At 44.1% G+C, this 24,121-nt stretch overlaps 2 protein-coding genes and 1 long non-coding RNA gene across 5 annotated transcripts in view; 1 reads left to right on the top strand and 2 right to left on the bottom strand.

Annotated features, from left to right (window-relative positions):
- Window positions 1-7,475, bottom strand: part of LOC148938329 (uncharacterized) — a 32,470-nt gene extending 24,995 nt beyond the window's left edge. Inside the window, exon 1 of the long non-coding RNA XR_016141331.1 lies at window positions 7,354-7,475. This is a non-coding gene — a long non-coding RNA (uncharacterized LOC148938329). The remainder of the gene's footprint in view (window positions 1-7,353) is intronic.
- Window positions 1-19,083, top strand: part of LOC105433312 (uncharacterized) — a 49,167-nt gene extending 30,084 nt beyond the window's left edge. Inside the window, exons 2-9 of the mRNA XM_011648568.2 lie at window positions 7,382-7,517; window positions 9,646-9,841; window positions 10,522-10,732; window positions 11,100-11,424; window positions 11,818-12,084; window positions 12,637-14,235; window positions 14,412-15,753; window positions 15,907-19,083. Coding sequence (XP_011646870.2) covers window positions 7,382-7,517; window positions 9,646-9,841; window positions 10,522-10,732; window positions 11,100-11,424; window positions 11,818-12,084; window positions 12,637-14,235; window positions 14,412-15,753; window positions 15,907-16,245 — 4,415 coding nt within the window. The 3' untranslated portion in view covers window positions 16,246-19,083. The remainder of the gene's footprint in view (window positions 1-7,381; window positions 7,518-9,645; window positions 9,842-10,521; window positions 10,733-11,099; window positions 11,425-11,817; window positions 12,085-12,636; window positions 14,236-14,411; window positions 15,754-15,906) is intronic.
- A 244-nt stretch (window positions 19,084-19,327) lies between these two features.
- The window catches only part of LOC105433315 (neo-calmodulin), a 67,118-nt gene continuing 62,324 nt past the window's right edge, over window positions 19,328-24,121 (bottom strand). For all 3 annotated transcript variants that reach the window (XM_089085013.1, XM_011648575.3, XM_011648574.3), the window contains exons 6-7: window positions 21,422-21,478; window positions 19,328-21,065 (exon numbers count right to left, since the gene is read on the bottom strand). In XM_089085013.1, coding sequence (XP_088941139.1) covers window positions 20,983-21,065; window positions 21,422-21,478 — 140 coding nt within the window. In that variant the 3' untranslated portion in view covers window positions 19,328-20,982. The remainder of the gene's footprint in view (window positions 21,066-21,421; window positions 21,479-24,121) is intronic.

Raw genomic sequence — 24,121 nt, 5'->3', positions numbered from 1 at the left:
CACGCACGCACGCACGCACGCACGCACGCACGCACGCACGCACGCTCCAATTTCTCGGTATACGATTTGCCTGTCCGTTGTTGTAGTAGGCCATCCTCCGCGTCATCGCTCCCAGGGTTAAATGCTCGGACGAGGAAGTGACAGTGATTTAATTGCCTTCGGTTTTCGTGGCGAATTAACGGTCGCATTGAGTCACGATTGATTTCCTCGATTCGCCGGCGGCGAATCGGACGAAGGTAAAAGAAATCGGTCCCGCCTCCGGCGAATAATCGATCGCGGTGCTGTTCCGCCCGGGACAGAAGCGCTTCGACCATGCTTGACGAGGCTTGTCTGAAATATTAAAGCCGCTTCGTACTTGCACATTGCCGCGCTCGCGATGTGGCGACATATATATGTCGGCGAGATAAAGAGACATTCCTTAAACTGAAATATTCGCACGTATATATATATATATATATATATATATATATATATATATCCGCGCGATTGTCGTCAGATAGGCACACCGAATGGCGAAACGTGCACATCAACGTCAAAGACGTAGCTTCTTCGCTCGCCCGTTTCGACGAATCGAGAAGACAATTGGTCGGAGGAGTGACGCGTTCAATGTCTACGTTCTTTGAGCCTATCGCCTCTAAAATTGATACAATTGCCGCATCGCGCGTCGGACAAGCTGACGTATCACGCGTGGATTATAAGCCGGCGAAGTGACTCGTCGCCAATAAGTTTATCGCGCGGCGGCACTCCACTTTGAGCTTTCCATCTCGATAATTAGGCGGGAGAGAGGATGCGATAAGACCGCGTTTATCGCGCGTTCTCGTCCCTGACCCATTTCCATTCCATATGAAAGCAGCCGACGTAACAATGCTCTTTCTCTCCCTCCCTCCCGACTTTCACTGCTTGACATTTCTGTGACATCGCTGCGCCGCCGATCGCTTTCCAGAATACCTTTCGATTTTCACGCGCGATGCGCGCAGCATCCGGCATAGTTTCCCGCGTGGATCGATCGAACGCGCGCGCGGACGCGCGCCGCCATCAGCCAGTCTTCCCGGGGGCGAGAGAACGGCGTGAGAGGGTGAAGAAGTGACACACTTCGCTCGCTCGGAGAGGAGCCGTTTGTATAGAGAACGGCCGCGTACACGCTCGAGCGGACAAAGACGGCGGCTACTATTTTCGTCCGCCGTTTCATGGAAGTGACCCAGCGGCGTCCGTCGTACGCTCGATCCCTTCGCGATGTAGGTCGCAAGCCGCTCGCTCCGCTGCGTCGATCCGCGCGTTTGCGTGGGGAGCGCACGCATGTGCCCTGAGCCTCGATTCCGAATTTAGTGACACTCTCACCCGAGAGCCCTGTCTCACCCCTCGCGACGAGGGTTTTCGATATACTCCAGAGGGGCTGTTTCAAGGGCGGCTTCGAATCGCGCGCTCCGTTGTAATGAGCGCTTTTCATTAGAACTGTCCACCGAAAGCGAGCACAAGTGCCATGCTGCTCTCGGAGGATTCCTCGAGAGGATGGGTAGGAAAATAGGATAAGGAGCTCCAGCTTAAATATAAATATTAAATTTTAAAAATAAATTTAGCTTGAGAAAAGATCGGATATAAATATCTGCTAGTCTTGTAACTTTATTGGGATCTTATAATTTATTTTATCATTGATAAAATAATTTATAAAAAATTTGCTTTAATAATTTGCTTTATTAATAAATTTTATATAAACTGCTGTATAATAAGGTCGGAAAGGTATAAATATACACTTGAAACTTATAACATTTTGACTTCTCATACTTTCGTTTTCTCGATTATATTACGCAGAATCATCGGAGAGTCTAGTCAATCAAGGACACCTTTTGTGTGCTTGATATTTCTGCATATTTTAAAACTTCTCGATGTCCGTTCTAATTTCGTCTCTATTTTACAAATGGCGAGAGTGTGCCAGTTTTTTCTCGTCCAATCGCACGCGCACGCACACAAATATGACATTCTAATTTCGCATGGCATATTGACGAGCATCCGCATTTTTTTCCCGATAGTTAGTTATTGGCTTCGAACTGTGAACTCTATTCTGCGAGCTGCAAGTGATGGATCGAACGTCGACATGACTAAAAAGGTGGGGGGTGTTCGAACTCGCAACTGGGTCGCGACTGTTCGATCAGCGCCAACCTCGATGCATCGATCAGAGCTTTTTAGTATTTTTCGTGCTTCTCGAGGTTTCTGAATTCACCTCTTAGTCTCTTCCACGTGGTGCACAATATTCAACAAACTTATTTCTAATCGCAACTATTTTCAATTCAAATCATCTTAAAGTGCTGCGCGATAAGAAAAGCGTCCAGAATCGGCACGCAACTATATTCGAGTAGTACACAAAATAGTACTACGAATAGAACGCATTGTATATTCCATTTGTGCTCGTGAATATTGTCTTCGTGGAGTCTTTGATATTCCTACAAAATGGCAACAACTTCGCGGAATAGCCTCAATAGTGGTGGAGTGACTATTGTGGTCGATGATTGTGAAACGATTTTGCGGCGTATAGTGCAGTTTGTTCAGTTTTAGAAATGAATAATAAAGTACGAAAGGAAAAAAGTCGGGATGAACGAAAATGATTATGCCTTCTGATACAATAATTTTTTTCTAGATATTTGTTTCTTTATAAAGGCGAAAGTATAGTAAAATAAAGTAATCATTTAACAAAACTATGACTTCGATAATTCGATATCAAAATTCATCATGACATATAATCATTATTTAAAATAAAGCGTACTTCGCTACAGATCTACATCGTTAAAAAGAAGCACGTACACTCGAGTGAATAATCGTTTTAAATTAGAAAAGTATACATGTACAAAAATACTACGTGTATTGTATGTCTAAGAACGCTTTAGTCCTAAGGTTAAAAGGAGAAATACCGAGTGCCGCCGTGATATACGCTGGTTATAAATTTTATTTCGCTTTAATAATAAAGCGGGATTCTCGAGCTGTTTTTACGGACACGTCTTCCACTCCTGAAAGACGCCGCGGACGCGGCGCGTTAATTATTTTCCGCGTCTAATTAAAGGTGTCTACGAGACGCGCGTTGCGCACCGCAACGCAAGCAAGACCGGATGTACGGCTTGCGTGGCCTGCACGCGGCCTGGCCCCGTATGCTAATGAATCTTCCGAGGCCAGAGTACAGCTCGGCACTAACGGTCTAAGCGCAGACAGCGCGGTGCTAGTCGATGGATTATTAACTCCAGCGAGTCGAAAGAGGCTCTCCAGGAGAGAGCGCAAAAACGTGCGATTCTCGCGAAACGCGACAAATGGCGTGTACGGTTGGCGTGTATCTAAATCACCCTGCGCGCACGTTCTCTCTCTCCTTCCCTCTCTTCTTTTTCCTCCTCTCTCTCTCTCTCTCTCTCTCTCACGCAGAAACAGACTGATATCGTGCGCACGCGGATGTAGAAGCCATTCCGGCTAAATGCGCTGGTAATTACAATTGACCGACATTCCGCGTCCGCTATCGAGACATCAAAGTGCCGCGCTTCCGCGTGTCGTTCGTAGAATCGTGTACGCGGTAGAACGAATTTACATGCCGGTCGTTATCGCCGTATAAAGCTAATCATCGTCGAAACCGTCGAAGCAGCACACGCCACGCTCGTTCGTCGCAACGACAAAAACGCGCGAATAATCGTCACGCGACGACTTATTTTATTCTTTTCGTTCTTTTCGTAGGCTAAACGTGCCGCGAGAAAAAAAGCGCGACGGAATCAGCTTAAATCTTGTCGGACATAAACACGGTAATCGATCTGATGTTTTATCAAAATTCACGCGACAGAGTAACGTGTACAGAATAGTATTATATAGTATTATATTAGCAGGAGTATTATATTAGCACAACGGAATAAAGGCCAAATTATAAAGTCTGGTTTTGAGAAAAATTAAAATAACTTGCTACTTTTTTTACTACACAATAAATATTTTTCCATTTTTTTTTTCATAGGTCATATTCAATATATATAATCAATATAAGCAACATCAATTTCTCTATTTGCGCTAATCTCTGAAAAAAGAACGTAGAATTGTGTGGCTTTATTCCAGCTATCCTCTTAATTATCGGCAATATTTTCTTTTATAGAACATGTGCCATAGCGTGAATCCCGACATAAATACGTCTCGCAAACGCGGACATATTCGTGCGCTAGTTGCGGAGGAGAAGAACGAACTCGGTAGAGCGGATGCTCGGCCGAGTCTCGTCGAGATATTCAGGTCGAGTCGCCTCCGTCGCGTCGGCGGAAATCAGCCGCTCGTCAGCATAATTCGCGATTGCACCTCGATGGATGCAAATGTCGCGTCTCAGTGGGAAGAGAAAGTGATTGTCTCCGTGACACGCGCGTAACACTTTCCGAGTCTGCGAAAAACATCGGAAAAGGAGCATTTCGCGATTCCGCATTCTGCGGCGAGCCCGGAATTTCGACGGGATTCAGCTAGATTAGGTCGTGACGATTCAATCTTCGACAAGGAAATGGTATATACAGATATATAGCGAAAGTACAGGGATATACAGAGTATTTAAAAATCTTCTAGGTCAATCGCCCGGGGGATGATTGAAAACCCAAAAACAAGAAAAAAAGTTGGTACGAACAGATCCAGAAAGAATTGTTGTCGTTGAATTCGTCATTCATTTTTATGACATTTCAAATTGCTCGAAATTTTTTATCAAAATTGAAAGAGGAGAAGGTCTTTATCAGTTTTATAACATAAGTAAAATGAAATAAAAGTTGAGGTGCTTTAGCACTACTCAGGATGCATTTGTGGAATCCTGATCTCTGCCAGAGATGCTAAGCAGGCTATACCTCTACAGTTGTGCATTCTGAGTAGTGCTAAAAGCAGCCCACAATTTTTATTTCATTTTATTTATGTTATAAAATTCATAAAGACCAATTTTGATAAAAAAAATTCGAAAGCAAAGCAATTTAAAATTTCAACGTAAAATTGGCGACTTGAAATGCATTTTCAGACCTACATATATTCATATCAATTTTTTTTTTTTCTTATTTTTGGATGTCCAATCACCTCTTAAGTGATTGACCTCGACTTATAGAACACCCTCGGTACATAGATGGACGATTCATTTTTGTAAAAAATTGAAGGAAATTAGATTCATGTATACGATCTATAATATCTTTCTGGATATTTTTACAGCGTTGGCTATCCGTGTTCAGTGTTTCGCGCGGCTCTAGATGCCCGAGGTAACATTATAAAGTTCCACGGATCGCGCTCGTTACGCATTCAAATCATTTCCGCGGAATCGGTTTATCGTCGGTAGAACTAAAAGTACAAACCGGCTCGGTACGTTCCCAGCGACTGTCTCTACTCCGTTTATCGACAAGATCGCGCACTTCGCCCTGAGCATCGATTACGAGAGCGTATGTTCGCCCAAGGTATAATATCCTGACGTCATCTACGACAGCGGCTAGGAAATAGAGCCCCGGCCGGATTGGACATAATTTAATAAAACGTACCGGGGCTTATCCACCGAATTAATTGCGAGCTGTCAGCCACCCGCTCATTTCGATCCACGAAGATAAATAAATCAAACGCCGCGTGCTTCCCGCCGCGCTCGATAATCTCGCATCTGTGCAACGATCGAGGAGTCGATCGTTGCGTAACCGACGATACAAAACACCCCTTGAACACCTCGCCGTTTTTTCTTTCGACATTAGAAAAATATCTCGCTCCGATCAACAGGCAGAGGTATTAAGGAAATAATAAGTACTTGCGTTTGCGATTGCATCACGGCGATGATTACTGCCTCGGTTCGAGATACTACTAATTCGAATCGAATTAAAAAAAAAAGAAAATGGATCGCGGCGGGAGGAACTGTCAGGTGGTAATTTCCGCAGTATTTTCATGATGTTTTCCTGTGTAATTAGTAGACGCGCGGCGGTGGCGGCGAGGCGAAGAGCGAACGCACCAGATGTCTGCGGAGCGAACTCGATATTGTCGCGATGATGTCCGTCGCCGAGTCAGCGGATTGCATCGTGCGAGAGAGAGAGAGAGAGAGAGAGAGAGAAACAGAGAAAGAAAGATGTATTAAGAGCGCGTAAACCGTGCCTAAACTCTCGAAAGTTCCGCGTGTGTTCGCTCGCTCGCGTATGTAATTTCGCCGCGCCGCGGCCGGTTGTCGATCAAGCGCTTTCGTAAGAAACACCTGCGAGTCATTATCTCTCGCCTACCTTGGCTTTCCCCCGGCGATTTGATTCGCGAAAAGAAAAACTACTCCGCTCGCTGCTCTAAGAAGCGATGAATGAATTGCTTATCGTCATTTATCGGCGGATCTTGAAGAGGTCGCGATGGCCGCGACGGAATTTTTTTACAGATCCGCGCCGTTCGATCGAATGGAAAAAAAAACAGCTTTTTCTAATTCTTCTTTTTTTCCGGTCGGCTGGTGCATCCCGCGGATATTAGGCGGGTTCGTAGTAGATCAGTTCCCGCGTCGCGCTACACGCTCGTAAAAGTCGGCGAAATTTATGATGTTCGATCATCGCGGCCGTAGGAGCGCATGAAGTAATTATGGAGATGTAACAGATTCCGTCGCGAATAAATTTGCATATCTTGCGATCCGTGCAATCTGATCGCGCCGTCGGCACGAATCTGATCGGGGGAGGGGAAGGAAGGGGCGGAGGGGTCTTGATGTCTACGATACCGAGCATCATTCTCGAAACGGGTCTCGAAGTGGTAAACGCAAACCCGATGCGGGCCTCGCTCCGGGCGCCGACTTTAATCGGCGCGCCGTTCGCCGTTCGCCGTTGTGCCGTTGAGTCCCCGAGTAAACCCGGCTCTGCAAAGACTGGAAATAGCGACGGAAACGGAGTTTCTTGCAGTTTATACCAGATATTTTTAACGCCTCGACACATCGTCGACAAAGTACACCCACAAATAGACCAGCCTCTCTTTGCCAGCCGCTGTTCATTCGTGCCGGTAAATTGCAACTTTGCGCGACGAGAAGCGAAACATCTTTTGCGAACGTGGACGACTAGAGAGAATGAAACATGAGCGAACGTGCGAGATTTTACATAGAAGTCGAAAAGATTTACTCGCCGATTTCATTCAATCATGTTTCTGTTAATTCATAATTATCTTTCACTTATTATTTTTTTATCCTTTAGAACAGATCAGCAAGTTAGATTTAATTAAAGAGGAATAATTGGTCCACCTTTGTGACTTTTTAAATTAAATTTGGAGCGTGAAAATGCGTAGCGTACATGTTGCATCGATTTATCTTTGAAAGTGAAAAAAGGCGACAAAAGTTCTTGCTCTCTCGATTTCGATAACGATTTCGACTCCTCCCGCGAAAACAGACTTATTCTTTATATCTACCTTTCACCGGCGTCACTTTGTGTTTCAGTGGTTTATTGCGACTATACTGCCTCGGGAAGGTCGCTACAATTCCTCGAAGATTACATCGCGAAGGAGGTGCTGCCATGTTTGGGCGACACTCGGGCATCTACGTCCATCTGCAGTCTGCAGTCCTCTCTCTTTAGGTAAGCAATAATGGACTCGACACAATCCTCGTCCTTCGAAAAAAATAAATGTTGCTTCGCAATTCACGCGGAGTGGATTTCCATTTTCGTCGAAATCGTTTATACGAATCATATATCGAAATCCATTATGACGAAATTTTATTTCGTTTATTTACTCTTCGGCTTGCTCTTTCTATTTCTGTTTTTATTCAGTGTTGTGTTATAAATAAAAATTTTTGTTTACCTCAGTTTCTCTCAGTTTTTAATTTATATTCTACACGTCCGTTATTTTATATTATTTTTTTGTTGTAATTATTTTGTTAACGTAATCTAATTTCCCTCTCTTCTCAGTCGATTGCCCGCGCGAAAGGATTTCATTCTGAAGACTAATAAAATATCCCCGTTCGCTCTCACTTCCTCCATTCACTCGCTCACTTATTCAAGCCATAAATTAATCTTATTCATATTTCATTCCAGTGTAACTGGGTCACCGCGGTATTATCGGACGAATTTTCAGACATGTTCCGCGCTCGTCCGTTTATTTTTATATGCAAATAACGTTAGGCGCGGTACTCGCGTTCCGTCGTATCTCAAGACGAGACGACGTCGCTGCAATTAAATCGAGTTATCGCCCGCCGCAATTTCTAATCCGACACTCCCGTCCGATAAGACGCGATTCCGCCGCGAGTTACGGCGAGTCGCGACGACGATTTTGCTTACGTCTGTCGTTTTGCTGTCGGCATATCGTCGAATAGACACTTACATCGCGTCCCGAGACTTTCTCGACCGCGCATTAAAAAGAAAGGAACGATTGTGACGAAGCATCGTCCGTTATTATTATCAGCAGCTTTCGTTCGCGACTCGAAGAAAAAACGTGAACTGGATCGTTTTAAATCTCGGGTGGCGGCGACGGCGACACTCGCACGGTCCCGTTTTGATTCCCTCGTTTACTGGCGCTGATGTCCCAGATCAATATCCACCCCTTCCTTCCCTCCCCCGGTGGCAGCGGTGGCGGTTTATCCGGTGGCCTGCGAGGAGACCGCGATAATGATGAGGACGTGGGGCACGACGGGGCTCGTTACGCGACAAACGACACATTCAGAGGCATGTGTACACACATTTGAGATAAATTACTGCGACTTGCAATTTCAATCTTCCTTTGTCTCATGATTACGTTGTTCTCATCTCAACCGAAGAACGGTGCTGTTTTCGCTGCTGAAACGTGCGTTGTTTTTCTTTCGTCCTTTATCAAATATATGTATGTACGATGAAATGGAATCAATTTATATTTAGACATACACACACACACAGACACACACACACACACACACACACACACACACACACAGAGCATTTAATATTAATATCTATAAATGTTCTATGTTTTCTTTAAAAATATATTCAGAGATACCGCGGAAACAAAAATTATAGTATAAAAATATAATATAATTATAGTATTATAATTAATATTATTATTATAACTATAACTATTATTATTATTATTATTATTATTATTATTATTATTATTATTATTATTAGTTTTTATTTTGATCAAAATTTCGTTAATTTATCTGTTTGATCAAATAAATATAAATATTTCATGTCGTGCGATGTAATAATAGAATATAATAATGTAATTAACGTTCAGGAAATTAATGATATTAATTTTCTCGGGCGACGCGTTGTCTCGCTTGAAAAATTGGAGTTCTTCACGCGGATAAATTATGACTAACGTGTGCCGCCGTTTGAAATCGATGAAGACTGTAAGATGTGTGTGTGTGTGTGTGTGTGTGTGTGTGTGTGTGTGTGTGTGTGTGTGTGTGTGTGTGTGTGTGTGTGTGTGTGGTGTGTGTGTATTACTCTTCTCTCGACCTATGTCTCACGTTGTAACGCTAAATCCATATTGACTCTGCGTCAATCGCGCCAAGCGCGAATTTACGCGTGTCGAACCTGCTCGTGGAATACCATGTGGTGTTGCGAGCCGCGGATATAGCTTTATTATCGTGAATCATCGATCGCTCACTCTATAGCGCGAGGATACGTAACGTTGTCAACGACTCCTTCTGAATAGGGGAATCGCGCCAAGAGACTCCGGACTTCGCTGGAAAGTCAGATCCGATACATTCGCATATTTCATTTACATTTGCAGGCATGAGGCCAGAGACATCGTCAGACATGCGGTCGGGGCTAGCGAGCAGGATGCGGTCCTGTTCACTGGTCAAGGCACCGCCGCTGCCCTTCGCACACTTTTACGGCACCTCGATCTCTCAAAATCCACCGTGGTCTTCGTGGGCCCGTTCGAGCATCACGCCAACCTGAGGCCTTGGCGCGAGCTCGATGTCAAGGTAAGCGGACGGCCGCGGCCGCGGCCGCAGATAAATTCGCGTGGAAAAGCCGGGCGGCTGATTCGAGCGCCAGATAAGCCAGGGGCGGGCAATGAAATGCGCGACGGCGAGGTGGATCGTTAAAACGGGGCGTGATGGCCGTAGGAGATGCGTGAGAGATCGAACGGGTAACGCAACGCAACGCGGCGTGTAAGTCGGCTCAGAATTTTGACGGCGTGCCAAATATCGCCTCGCCGAGAGAGCGGCCATTCCACCTTCTCATCGCGATCCTGCGCGCCGCGTTATCTGGTTATTCTGGTATTACTTAACGTATTATTTAAATCTCTCCAAAGTCGGGAAATCTAATCGTTAACGAATTGAGAATGACGTATAAATTATAAATTATATTTCTGTGTATTTATAAATATCTTGATTTCGCTACGAATGAAGTATCTTGAAATATAACGCGAGTGTGCCGACATCGATTTTGAGGAATCCGTCTCCAATAAATTTCGCGGGAACCTTGGGACATTTCGTATAAATATTTTCAAGGCGCGCGACGATCATATAAAAAAAATGACCCTCAATCTAGAATAGCCGGGATTGACGCGCGATCGCTCATAGTCGTCTAATCACAGACACGCCCGCCGTCCCATTGTCGAGCGGCGAGCCTTTGATGAAGCAATTGAATTGCCTTGCAGATAGTACGAGTTTCCGAGACCCGGGAGGGCTTCTTGGATCTGAATGATCTCGAACGAGGACTCGCGAGAATGCGGAGCGAGGGCGTCGCACAAATGATCGGATGCTTCAGCGCGGCCAGTTGCATAACGGGGGTTTTGGCAGATGACGTCGCGACGACCCTCTTGCTGCACCAATATGGCGCGCTTAGTGTGTGGGATTACACCACTGCAGGTAATAATCGCGCGATTAAGGAGCGAGAGAGCAGGTTGAATCTCCGAGTCGAGACAAAAGGAGCGGCTGATTAATCGGCCGAATGCAAAAAATCAACTGTACTTTGGCTCGCGCCAATGATTGCGCCGCGAAGACATTTGTCGATTTCCGATATGCGTCAGATGAATTACGTCTCATCTGCGTGCGTGTGACGCTCGTAAAATAAATGTCTTCGTGTAACAAAGACAATTAAATATTGTTATTGATGACATAATGATCCTTTACGTAAGCGCGCTCTCGCGTTACATAACGGCCAGATGATAGGCTCGGTATCGGAGATAGGGACATCAATAATTGATGATTGATAATTGTTACCATGTTTCTTCAGCGCCGTACGTCCAGATCGACATGAATCCGCATCTACCCGGGGTCGGGGAGACCGCGGTGCACAAGGACGCGATTATCTTCGCGGGTCACAAATTTATCGGCGGCGTGCAATCGCCCGGTATTCTGGTGACGAAACGATGGCTTCTGCGGGACGACGTCGAGGCGGAGGACATGAGGGACTCCCATCGCTATCACCGTGATCCCGAGCTACGGGATGAGAGCGGAACCGCCGGCGTGGTCGAGAGCATCCGATGCGGACTGGTGGTCCAGCTGAAGGAAAACGTCACGACGAGGGCGATCATCGCGCGACAGGACAAGATCTCACGGTGAGCGATCGCTTCTTTTCGGCGAGATTGGCTTAAGAATTATGTAAAACATCGCGCCACTTTTTCGCGCACCGTCCAGGAAACAAATGCGATCGTTTCGAGTAATTTCTTGCCGCAAATGCCTTCCTGTTTACGAGCGCTTATACCGACTCATAGAAAGCGGCCGAGCGCTCTCTTGGTGCTCTCTTTTTCGTCCGCGGGTCATAATTTCCTTTCGGGTGACTTTGTATGAGTTTGCTGGCAAATTACAGAAGGGACTACGTATACAAATGCGCCGACCAACTTTGATTGAAAAGAGATCTTTATTAGATCCGTAGATCCGTTGATAGATTTCATATAGTTGTAGAGCGCGATAGTTCAGCGCAATATTAATGATTATCGCTTTCTCTTCAGACAAGTCTTGGCTCATGTGCGCACCATTCCGGAATTGATCCTACTTGGCAGCTCGTCGCAGAACGTGAAGCGATTGCCCATCTTCTCGTTCATGGTGCGCCATCCTCGCGGCAAGTTCCTCCATCATAACTTCGTCTGCGCTGTCCTGAACGACGTCTTCGGCATCCAGGCACGAGGAGGGTGCGCGTGCACGGGTCGTTATGCTCATCATTTGATGGGGATCGATCGGGAACTTGCGAAAGAATATGAAAGCATCCTCTTGGAAGGGTATGCGATATTAATTCTATTATTGCACTTTAGATCGAGGATTATTCATTTTCGACAAAGTCAATTTTTCACATCGGTTAAAATTAATTTTTATTCAGTGGATTGTCGTTTTAAATGATATGCTAGTTTTTATTTTTTCATATTTTTTCAAGAAAATATGGGACGCGCATACTTGGCGTCACGTTTTTGTAAAATGAGAATTTCGTACTGATTGTATCTTACGCAAATAGCGTTTCTATTATTACGAATAACACGAGGATTATTGAAAATATAAATTTATTCATACTATAATATCGACTTTAATCAGTTCTTTAATCGTTGTTTTTACCGCTTTGCACGGAACAATATCGCTGCACGTGTGAAAGATTACGTGTATCATACGTATCAACAGAATAGGAAGTAGCTGTCTATGAAACTCGGTGCGGTGTAGAATTTTGCTGTAATGGGCACGCATAGAAATAGATATTACGTCAGTCCGTCTAACTTGGCGTAGAATTCTATTTTTATAAAAGTATCGTGCACGTGTATTATGCACAATTTATTTTACCCTAGACAACGGAATGGTGTGGAGGAGACCAACGCGGAAGGCCTCAGACCGGGCTTCGCCAGGCTGTCCTTCCCTTACTTTATGAGCGAGGCGGAGGTCGCCTTCGTGTTGGAAGCTCTCAAGATGGTAGCTACCGAAGGGTGGAAGCTGCTGCCGCAGTACGTATTGAATCCCGATACCGGCGAATGGCGGCATCATACCAATAGCGTTTTCAAGGAGCGCAAGTGGTTGGGCGCGATCAGGTACACGGACGGAAAGATGAACGCCACGGAGAGACGGGCTTCCGGCCCCGGTGTTTTCCCGCAGACCTATGGCGACTGCCTGCAGACCGCTCGGAACATCTTCAATCGCGCCCGCAAAATGGCTCAGCGATGTCCGCTGCAGATCGACAAGAGTTTCAACTTCCTGTGCGGGCGCATGGAAGCGTTGCGCTGGTTCATGCTGCCAAGCGAGGCGCAGGATCTCCTCCTGGGTAACTCGCAGAACGTCAAGCAGGACGTGCCGTTTAATCCGTTGCTAGCCTGGAACAGATACAGCCACACGAGCACCGCCGCCAGTTGTCACGACAGTCTGGTGAACTGCCTTACGCTGACGAACGGCATGAGGCGACTGAATAGCGACATTCCGCGTACGGGCAACGCGCCCATCTCGACGATCTCACCGAGGCATCGAAGCCTACCGGCGCTGAGCACGGTGCGTCGTACTCTGATGACGACGGCGGAGCTGAGCCAACCATCGTCGTCGAGCAACAGCGAGGAGGAGAGTCCGAATCAAAACGAACCTTTCTCCGGCGGGCATCGATCGCCCGCCACGTGTCCAAACTCACCGATGCCAGTTAGATTCGCGGTGGGCGAGGCTGTGACCACCCTGGGATCAATATCCCGCACGACCGCTCGACCGACGAAAGAGCAGAGGGAGCTAACGGAGGCCACCAATGCCGGACGCGCGAGATGCAACTCCCTAGGTAGCACCACCGACGGATGCAGCGTACCGGGAAATCGCATCACCGGTGCCACGACGACGTCCTCGCCGATCCCGCCGCTTCCTCTGAGCCCGCAGACTCTGACCAGTTTGGGACTGAGCACGTCGAACGGTACGTCGAAGCACAGACGTCTTCACTGCAGCTGCAGCAGTCAGACGGAATTGAACTCTTTGGAATTAGATTCCGCCGCCAGTCCGAGTCACTCGACCTCTTTCTTGAATTACAATCACAATCCGGCGTCACCGCCGTCTTCGTATTCCTCGACCAGCGATTACACCGAAAGGCTAGTAGGCGGAGGTAGATCATCGCCTATCTCGACGAATATGAGCCAACGTTCCGAGGATGATCTGAGCGCGTACGTGAAAGAGATGACCAAAGAATTAGCGACGGAGATCAAGTCGGAGATTCGCGAGGTGATCTCCAAAGTGGATGACGCCCTGTCGGAGACAAATACATCCGAGAACACGCCGCAGCATCACTCGCGGGCTCAGAGCATTAGCGTTAATCAAACATACGTAGAGGACAAGCAGTCGAGGCACGATTCGTTCACAGCTAGCGACATTGCCGAATACTTGATGGAATTCTCGAAGGAAATGGCGAGCGAAGTAAAATCTGAGATAAGGTGAATACCTAAATAAAATTATTATTATAAAATTTATTTTTATATTTATTCTATAAATTTATTTTTATTTATAAAATTAGAATATTATTATTATTATATGTATGTTAAATTAATTAATTAAAATAATTTTTGGGATTGTCAAAAATTCATGCGAATCTTTTTGATTTTATTCACAGATGCATGGTGAACGCCGTTGACGGACTTCATAGGTACTCGCCAGACGTCTCCACGTCGGACGTTTCTTCGAGCGGATGTGGTTCGCCCGATCGAGGAAGAATCGTGCTTCCCTCATCGGCGTCTCCGCGTCTTTCGATGTCCAGAAAAAGTGGTTCGATTGAGATCACCAACAAGGTCGGCGAGCTGTCGCAGCAGGAGAGTAAAATGTCCAGCGAGTGCTCCTCGGACGAGACGGTCATTTACGTCATGAAACCGTCCGAGAACGAGCAGATTGTGCGCACTCGTACAAAAACAGAGGATGAGGAAGTGGAGAACGACGTGGACGATTACGTGGACGATGATTCGCAAGAGGGACGTAACGGCCTCGACATCGACGCTCGGAAGGTCCTGCCAAAGATCTATTCGGCCGTGAACTCGGTCAGCTCTCAGGATAGCGGCATAAACATGTCCTTTCAAGAGAGCGACAAGTCGATAGACTCGCTGGATTTGAAACGGAGTAGCAGTGCCGAATCCAATTCCGCGCACAGTCACGGACGGAAACCCAGGACGACGTCGATGATGAGTCTATCGACCAAGTGCACCAGCAAAGTGCGTCAGAACGACAATCTCTCGGAGGATGAGGAGTACACGGGCGATCTGCGAGAGGAAGAGGGCGATGGCCAGGAAAATAATGTTGACGACAACGAGTCCAGACTCGAGTTTCCGCGAACTCAGTGGCACTGTCCACCGAAGAACATCTGGAAACCTTCGGTGGAAGCTATGCAAGAATTTGACATGATTCGAGACAGTGACAAGGTCTTGGTCTGCCTGTCAGCCAATGGCAAGGACTCGCTTTCCCTTCTGCATACTCTACATCAGTACAGATTTTACGTCAGGTCAAAGGGAATCGATTTTGAAATCGGTGCGGCTACCGTCGACGTAGGTGGCTCCGACCCCATGGAATTGATGAGTTATTTGAAGGCTCTTGAGATTCCCTATTTTTACGAGGAACAAGTGACGGATTCAGCCAATGTCAATGTCGACAATCCGTTGGACGCCAGCGTCGCCAGCGGGACCTGCAGTTTCTGCGACAAGTCCGTCAGAACCCAATTATACTCTTTGGCAAAACGAAACGGATATAACGTATTGGCGCTCGGTCAACATTTGGACGATCTCACGGAGAGCTTTCTCGTGTCGATATTCCACGGTGGCGTATTGAAAACTATGAAGGCTCACTATTACATACGTCGAGAGGATCTCAGGGTCGTCAGACCGTTTATCTACGTGCGAGAAAAGGCACTAAAACAGTTTGCCGAGAGCAAGAAGCTATCTATCTCGCGAGATTCACGAACTTTGTCCGAGGTAAAATCCACGTGTATTTCGAAAATCAATTTTTTAAAAATAACAAGGTAGCCATTAAATATCTACCTCATTGTAGTCTCTAAGAAATTATTAATAGAATTATTTATAAAGATATACAAGATGTAATCTTATCGATCTATCGTTACGTTACAGAAACAAAACAGAACGAAGGAATTGATGCTCCAACAAGAACGCGCATATCCTCGCCTGCACTGGTCCGTGCGCACAGCTCTGCGGCCCTTGATAACCGCTAACCACAGGCAAATTGGCGCCTTTGATTTGGCCTGCAGCGGCAACAGCGGTAATAGTCCTAGCAGCAGCAGCAGCAGCACTAACAGCAGCATAAGTAGCACCTGCAGCAGCAACAGTGGCGGCGGCAACGTCAACAATCAACAGAAACGGCACCGGAGAACCAAGACGAATCCCTCGGCGAACGCTTCCTCCCAGCGAGTCGACGAGAACGACGAGACCGACGAAGAGCCCGTGCTCTGAGAAGGGCCCACCGCGAGATGGGACCCCGATCGTCCCGCGGTCCCATCCTCGCGTCTCCGTCGCAGGCATCCGACGTCGACGTACGCTCTCGTTAGACGAAGACGATTGCGCTTCGCGGCCGCGGGCGCCGCCGCCAGAATGAACGATCAAAAATGCGCCGAGAACGGTAATTGAGCGACAATAGCGAGCAGGCGGAAGATTTTGCGAGGGAGGATTTTTCTTCAAGAATTTTGCCCCTGTCTCTGAACGTTATTCGCGAGTGTACGCTTTGCGCATCGCGAGATATTAATGGGATAGTTGCCGCATCTTGAACTACGTCTAGAGATTGTTGCAGTGAATAATTGTCGAATACTCGACGGAGTCTTGATTATTAGGCGACGATCTCGAATCTTGGATGAAGAAATATTACTTTCTTGTAATTCGATAGACTTTTCGATATACGTTTTTGAAGGAGAAAAGACGCGGCCGGCAGAAATGCCACTTACTTAAGCGGTGATAATGTAAGGACTATGTAAGCGTGAATTTTTTTCTGCTTACAACGAATAAGGACATGCTGAATCATGGCATATCGGCAGCCGACTGTTGCGATTGGCTGTTTTACGGAGATACGACACGATGATAATTGATCGATGACGAGTTGATTAGGGACAGAATGGTCGGCGAGCGTGACGCACTGTCACATTGTTACGTCAATCGCGTGTTATATTGTTGGCACGGAACGATAAACGGACCGTCGCCACGCGATATACGATTAAGAAACGCGATACACTTGAGAGACGCGATATGCTTGAGAGACGCGATAAGCATTAGCTGCTTAACACTGATACAGATATTATGTGTTACGTATCTTAGAGAAGAAGTCATGCAGCGAGGAGAGAAAGTAGAAGGCAATTTCACGTGCAAGTAAAAATCTCGCCCGCTCCTGCGGAAGAGAATTGAGTCGCGCGCGACGCAGAGTATACCTTTTTTTATATACATATATTTTTCATTTGATATATTGTCTTTGACATCGCTCTGATAGCTACGATTATTAAGTCGAGAAGTTTTATAAGCAGTCTAGGCTCCCTCGATCGAATCCTTTTCTATTTCTCGACTTCCCCGACGATACGACTTGACGACAGGCCCATTTCTTTGCGGTCAAATAAATGTGTCTTTCAGATGGTCTGTCGGGAATGTCATCTTAGGCGGATTGGTATAACTACCGTTGCATTATTCGATTAATCCGCTTTAAAAAGAAAAAAAAAACTTGATCGAACATTTCGTTTCGAGAGGACCACATCGAGAGGTAAAGGCTGCGATGAACCTCTCACCTGCATGAACTTCTATTTTGAGAGAAAGGAGAGACATTCACGCATGCACATGACGCGTAAAAAATTAAGCTTCTCTCGAATAAAGCGTATTAAGACATTGGAGACTGTCTAAATATTCCCAAGTGACGTGTAAAAGTCCATTGAGACGTCTGACAAATGAGTAAGACACGTCTGAAAAATTATAAAGTCTTGTCCCCCGCATTGATGGGACAAATACGACAGAGGCTTATAATAAAATATTAATTTAAGCATATGTTGGAAGGAACAAATTTTTCGTTTCTACCCGACAAGATTATATGAATGGCGATCTCCAATGTTTCAAGCTGCAAAACAAAGGCTCTTTCCTCTTAACTGGCATTGCCAAAAAACACGATGACACAATAAAACTGCGCTTTTTTTCACCGTAATTTTATTTATGTAGCTCTATCTGCGCTGTGATTAATAAGTTTTATTTCGATACTAAGGAATTAACGATGATGTCGGATTATTGTTATTTATTAATGAATAGCAGGTAAAAGTCTGATAATCGATTTATTTAAGTGAATTATATAATATGAATTGTTGAAAATTAAAATAAATTAAAATAAATATTAATTCGATAAAACACTAAATTTTCGATGTAAAAAAAATCAAATTAAATTTTGTCACATCAAAGACATATTAATTTGTAATGATAACAAAAATTTAAATCTAATCGTATTGATAATTCGACAATCGCGTTGATAATTCGTAATATTTGTTTAAATTATAATTTTGCCATCAAAGAGAAAAATAGTTGAGGCGATGAAATTAAGCTAATTCGAATTAATTCGTTAAGTCGACATTTGGTGGCTTTGATCACGCAACGAAGTACACAATGTACAAAGGGGATTCTTATAAGAATTATTTCGTACGATATTTTAGAATCATTGTAATAAAGACATGGATGATGTTACGGTGGAGAAAGGGAGCGCGCATAATTGGACCACGTAAACGCCAGTCGAGACGATTAGCCGAATGGCATAAGGAAACTTAAAGGGACAGTTTGCGTAAAGCCAATATCGGTTTTTACCGTATGAACTTCCGGTAAAATATATATGCCGATAGGCATCGATCGCTATGTCGATTATGATACTTATAGCAGCAGCGGTCTTATGTTGTTCACTTCTTCTCTCATGTTTGGCTGTTGTACGCTCGCTAATCGTTAGTACTATAAGTAATATTTAAGACTTGTACGTAGATCGCATATGAAACAACATACGCAACTTAGACGATAATCATAAAATATTACACTATGTACGTACCGTTTGCGTCGTACTGATTTTTTTAAAGTGTTCGTTCGTTCGTTCATTCGTTCGTTCATCGTTGAATCGAGGATGTGAAAGGCGGAATTTAACAACCAAATGCGATAAGCGAGATGGAAGTTTTGATCTACACGAATCTTCGCGAATAGATATTCTCATATTTTCCGAGAAAGGGACATTGTTACTGTAAAGATATGTAAGTTTATTTATCACTAATAAAAATGAACGTTTAAGAAAAAAAAGAACGGTTCGATTTTCCACCGGATAATTAAACAATGAGTAATGTCAAACAAATAATATTCGAGGGATAAAAAAAAAACAGCAGCTCGAATTATTCAAATCATTAAATATCAATAATCAGCAATCAGAAAGAGAACAATAACTATTGCTATAAATATTCAATATCAGATATGGAAATATCTTGAAGGGATGTTTTAGAAAATAGGGGGGGGGGGGGAGGGATAAATAAATAATACAACCAAAGCTGTGTATTTTTTTGCGATTTATTAAATCCTTTAAAATATTTGAAACAGCGTGCGACTTTGTTATTGGCGTAACAGTGATATAGTCGTTTAAGGTACGTAATACGAGGAGGGCAAAGCGAGCGAAGATCGATGTGAGGTTCGCTCGCCGGTCGCCGGATGACCGGGCGATCGTTTTCTGGGGAGAATCGTGGTGGATCCATCGACCCGGCACAGTAAATGCAGATCGTCGGGATTGGAGCGAGCGACGAATGATCCTTCGGTCCTTTCTTTTCCCTTCTCGCTCGCTCGCTCGCTCGCTCGCTCGGCGATCGCGCCATCGCGACATCGGCATGCATCGGCGCGATCCGCGGAGAAGTTGCGGTGCGTCTGTTTCTCTTAAGATTATTTATTTCTTTTTTTTTTTTTTTTTTTTTTCTTTAAATAGAATGTAACATTATCTAGTATTGGATGAGAGTAAAATCGAGGAAAAAAGTCCACATACGAGACGGAATTCATTACGGTCTAATCGAGCTTATATTTTAAAGTCGCCCAGCGCGAAATCGAGAGATTCGGAAAAGAGTAGAGTCGGCGAAAAGCCGTGTCGCCTCCTTGATATCGAAGCATCGGGATCGGGAATAACATGCGAGATAAATTATTTACTTCTCAACTAGTTTAAGGTCTCTCTCTCTCTCTCTCTCTCTCTCTCTCTCTCTTTCTCTCTTTCTCGCACTTAATTCGCTCGTTTCGCCAGCGTGTATGTCGGAGGGACATCGGCCTCGCTTTCTGAATACTTCCGTTTTCCGAGATAAAAGTCATATAGTCGACCGCTGATGATTTATCCGGCGTTTTAGCAAACTTATGGCGTGTCGCCAGAAGTCCTTATCACTGTCCAGCGCAGCAAAATCTCACCGGCTCGTCACCAACTACCTCGTAATTATCTCACGGCGGATTATTAGCGACCTTAAGCGTGCCATGAAAGGATTGCTTTTCATAATCTCGTATTTTATTTTACTTTCGCGTACATTCATTCAATTTGCATTACAACTAGAGATTTTATTTCATTAAATAGCTGTTTTCTCCAACAGATTTTTTTTTTTTTTTTTTTTTTTAGTCTACATGAATGACGTGAATCGCGCAGAGTTACACATATAATATTTAGAATTACAGTTTGAAATATTTGTAGGGTTGCACGTTCATCAGCGGGCGACCGGTGACTGCTGGTTAAGTCAAGTCTCACGAGAACATGAAACTCGTGATTTATCGAAAAAGATCCCTCGATCGACGGGGGTTCCAGTTCGCGTATGACGTAGTTTAGTATACATCGAAAATGCAAATTCGTGCTGTACTCGCGATACCATTCGCAGATAACGTAGCTCGGTGCAGACTTTACTTTTTTTTTCTTTTTTAAATTTTTTCTTTAAATCTATTCATAATGCGCTCGCATTTCCAGCATTTAAAATTTGATTCAAAATTCGAGAATAAAGGGGTGAGGATTAATGAAACGTAAACGGGTTCTCGAAGTTGAAGTTGAGCCTCGTCCCGTTTGTCAGGTGCAATCGCACGCGCGTTTCTAGTAGCGAAACGCGAGAGAAAGAATATTTTCGCGGAAGCGAGATTGCACATCGCTTTTGCCCGTACCGGCCTGGCTTATCTAACAGAGAGATGAGAATAAACGTGATCTTAGAAGAGTGGAGATTGCAGGTCCTCCTCGTCGTCCTCCTCATCTTCGTCGATTCCCGGCTCGCCGAGAGCATGAACGAATTCTGAAAAAAAAAAAAAAAAGGATTGCAAAGAAGGGAATTAAATAAATGTTAAATATTGGAAATACTGGCGAGATTATACTTATAGCTTATATGGCTTATATCTTCCTTTTTCTTAAGTAAAGAGAATTTTCTTAGATAATATTATGAGAAGAAAAAAAAGAGTAGGTGTATCTCTTTACTTTTCTGCAATCTCTAACAATTTTTACTCTTCGTAAAGAATCGCATTTTCCTTCTGTTATAACTTCATCGATCACCGCAGGACGGATGGTGTAGGGAGAGAAATTAAAATCTCTTTTTCACAGCTGGCTTATCCTTGTGTTTTTTACAAAATTCTACTGCGACAGACGAAATCTTACCGTAGAAATCAATTCGACCGTCCCCATCCACGTCCACTTCTTTAATCATATCCTCGACTGAAAGCAAAAAAAAAACGAGTGTTTTACAGGATAGATTAGTGTTTTCTTTCAAATTTACTGATTCGCAGTTGTAGAAGAAAGCGTATATATAAATTCAGAGAAAGTTATATCCCGATATATTTAATAAACTACATGTTCTCGTGCCTGTTCATTTTTACCTATCGTCGACCGTGGTTGGACGTTTACGAAAAATAGCGCGAGATATCTTAGACGAGATTAAAAGGCGTGCGTGTCGAATCCGATGGAATTCAAACGGATATTCCTATCACGGCTTCTTGCACAGAAAATGCGCCTATTCTTGTGCAGTAATTCAGTTAATATATCTTTGCTGCGTTGAGCGATAGGATTAATTCGTATCACGAGTGTCGAGAACAATGCCGAGAGAGTAAGATATTGCCGATATACCCGCATTATTTCCACATAGAATTTATTGCTAGGAAAAGGAATGAAGACGGCATAACGATCCGTTACCACGTTGGCATTCGAGGACTTCCCTTCAAATGCCTTCTTGAAACTTCCAAAATTAAAATTTTTGTTAATAAGGGAATTTAATTTCTCGTTAGAAGCTGTCGTTAGTGCTGCCGTTAGATTCCGTATTTATTATTCGAAAGATTATAATTACGTAAGATGATCATTTCAGAAAAACAATTGAGAGTAAAGAGGCATTATTCTTTTTGGGGGATATATTTTGGATACTGCATAAGTTAGTGTTTGTTCGACAAAAATACACGACGTTGCACAACACAACACAGTCGCCGTGTAGTTTACGAACTGTAATTCCGTCAATTGTGAGACGATTGTCCGTCGAACATTGCGCGATTTAGTTTAAACTGATTGCGGCCAATTAAGAAACTTGTTTCGATCCGTGTTTCGCTCGTGCGAGATTATCAAATCAATCGATATAAGCGAGTTTCTGCCGTGCTGTGATATACACATTCCGTCGACATCCCTGTCGGCGCTGAAATTACATCTCCCTACGTATCCAGTAACGAATTAACGTCCACTTGTGACGGAGATGTAAGAACCCGTTTCAACTTCCCCGATAACGTCCGCACTTTTTCATCACGATAATGATCGAATCATATCCGAATTAATAGCCGGGTTGATCACATCTTCCGTGTCCCCTGCTTATTGCCCGTGCGTTTTTATCGGAGCGTAATTAATTGAGCGTAATTATACATCGCACGAACTGTGCTTCTTCACAAAGAGCCAATTATTTCTCTAAATGTTTCCTTAAACGCGCTTCCGCGCGCAAAAAATACAAACGCGCCGCGATAATTAAGAGGATGCTGAATTGACGAGTGAACATAGACGAGAGAGCGTTCACAAATTTAAACATACATATATTTCTGCATACAAATCTAAACTCTTAAATTTCGCATAAATGATAGTGTACTAACACTATAGTACTTCTCTGTTCATTTCTCCTATACCTATAAACTTCCAAATCATATTTTGGAAGTCTTAAAATATAAATTCTTATATAAATGAATAAATATGGGTGGATAGTTTCCGTTTGAATACATATTTGCTATTATTTATATCGAGTGAATAAGTGGCTTAAGTAGTAACAGGTAATGTGGAAATTTTTTTTTATTTTTTCGTTTTATAGGTATCCATATTTATTTTGAATTTATTTTCTCTCATTCTGGAAAAGGATTTTTTTTATTCAAATTGAGGAAAGCAAAGAAATTAGAGAGATATGAAATATATGTTCAGTTGGTAAAACAAACAAATCCAGCATCCTCTTAAGATCATCCGAAGGATGAACTAGAGGGAAGAGAAACGCGCACTTCGTTTTGCTCGGGCTATTTTTTTCTCGTTCATTAACATCGGCATGCTCGCAGGCGCCCGTATGCATCAGGCCCGATTGACACGTCATTCTTCAAATGTCGAATGCAAAATATCGAGCCGTCGAGACTTGCGGAAGCCACGTGATAGACGCGTGATACTCTACATTGCGAATCGCAAATTTGCAAGGAGACATTCGGCCAACACACGATTGTCGCATCGTGATTAATGCCCGACCGTCTGAGAGGGCACACGTCATGATTTGCAACTGGTTGCGGATTCCGTTAATGATTACAAATCGCCAGCATGGAGAAACTATGCGATCCGCAAGAGCGCAGACCATGTTGAAGCAAATTAATCCTCAATTAAAGCAAATTCGACTTTAATTAACTCTATAGATCATTTATCATTTATCTCGAGAGACACGTGAAATGTGCGATTGGTCTCGTTTATTACGTCGTGCTACTTATGAAAATCATCAATTTGCCAGTCGCTAATTAGCCTTCACTGGTGGCTAATATTACATTTGACATGGTCCACGAAATTCTACGGCAACAATAGAACAATCAGAATTGTGACGGATTTGTCTCGATGGTACGAATGATTCAGTTGAGTCTGTAGCTTGCTTTATTTACACAAACACACGAATACAAGCGACAAACTGACGATTTCGTGACGAGAAATAATTGTGTGAGATGAGATTAAAGACACGGTCTATAGATTTATGATGGGCGCCAATGTGGAATTAGGAAATTCAAGACTCGTGAATCCGTAGAATAACAAAAGGGCCAAACGTGCAAATAATATTCCGGAGAACAAAAAATAAATGCGATGAGAGAGATTACATTT

The sequence above is a fragment of the Pogonomyrmex barbatus genome, unplaced genomic scaffold (assembly GCF_055798465.1).
Source record: "Pogonomyrmex barbatus isolate J1 unplaced genomic scaffold, ASM5579846v1 scaffold1, whole genome shotgun sequence".
Classification (NCBI taxonomy): domain Eukaryota; kingdom Metazoa; phylum Arthropoda; class Insecta; order Hymenoptera; family Formicidae; genus Pogonomyrmex; species Pogonomyrmex barbatus.
Note: the sequence above shows the minus strand (reverse complement) of the source record. Positions and strands in the feature narration are given on the sequence as shown.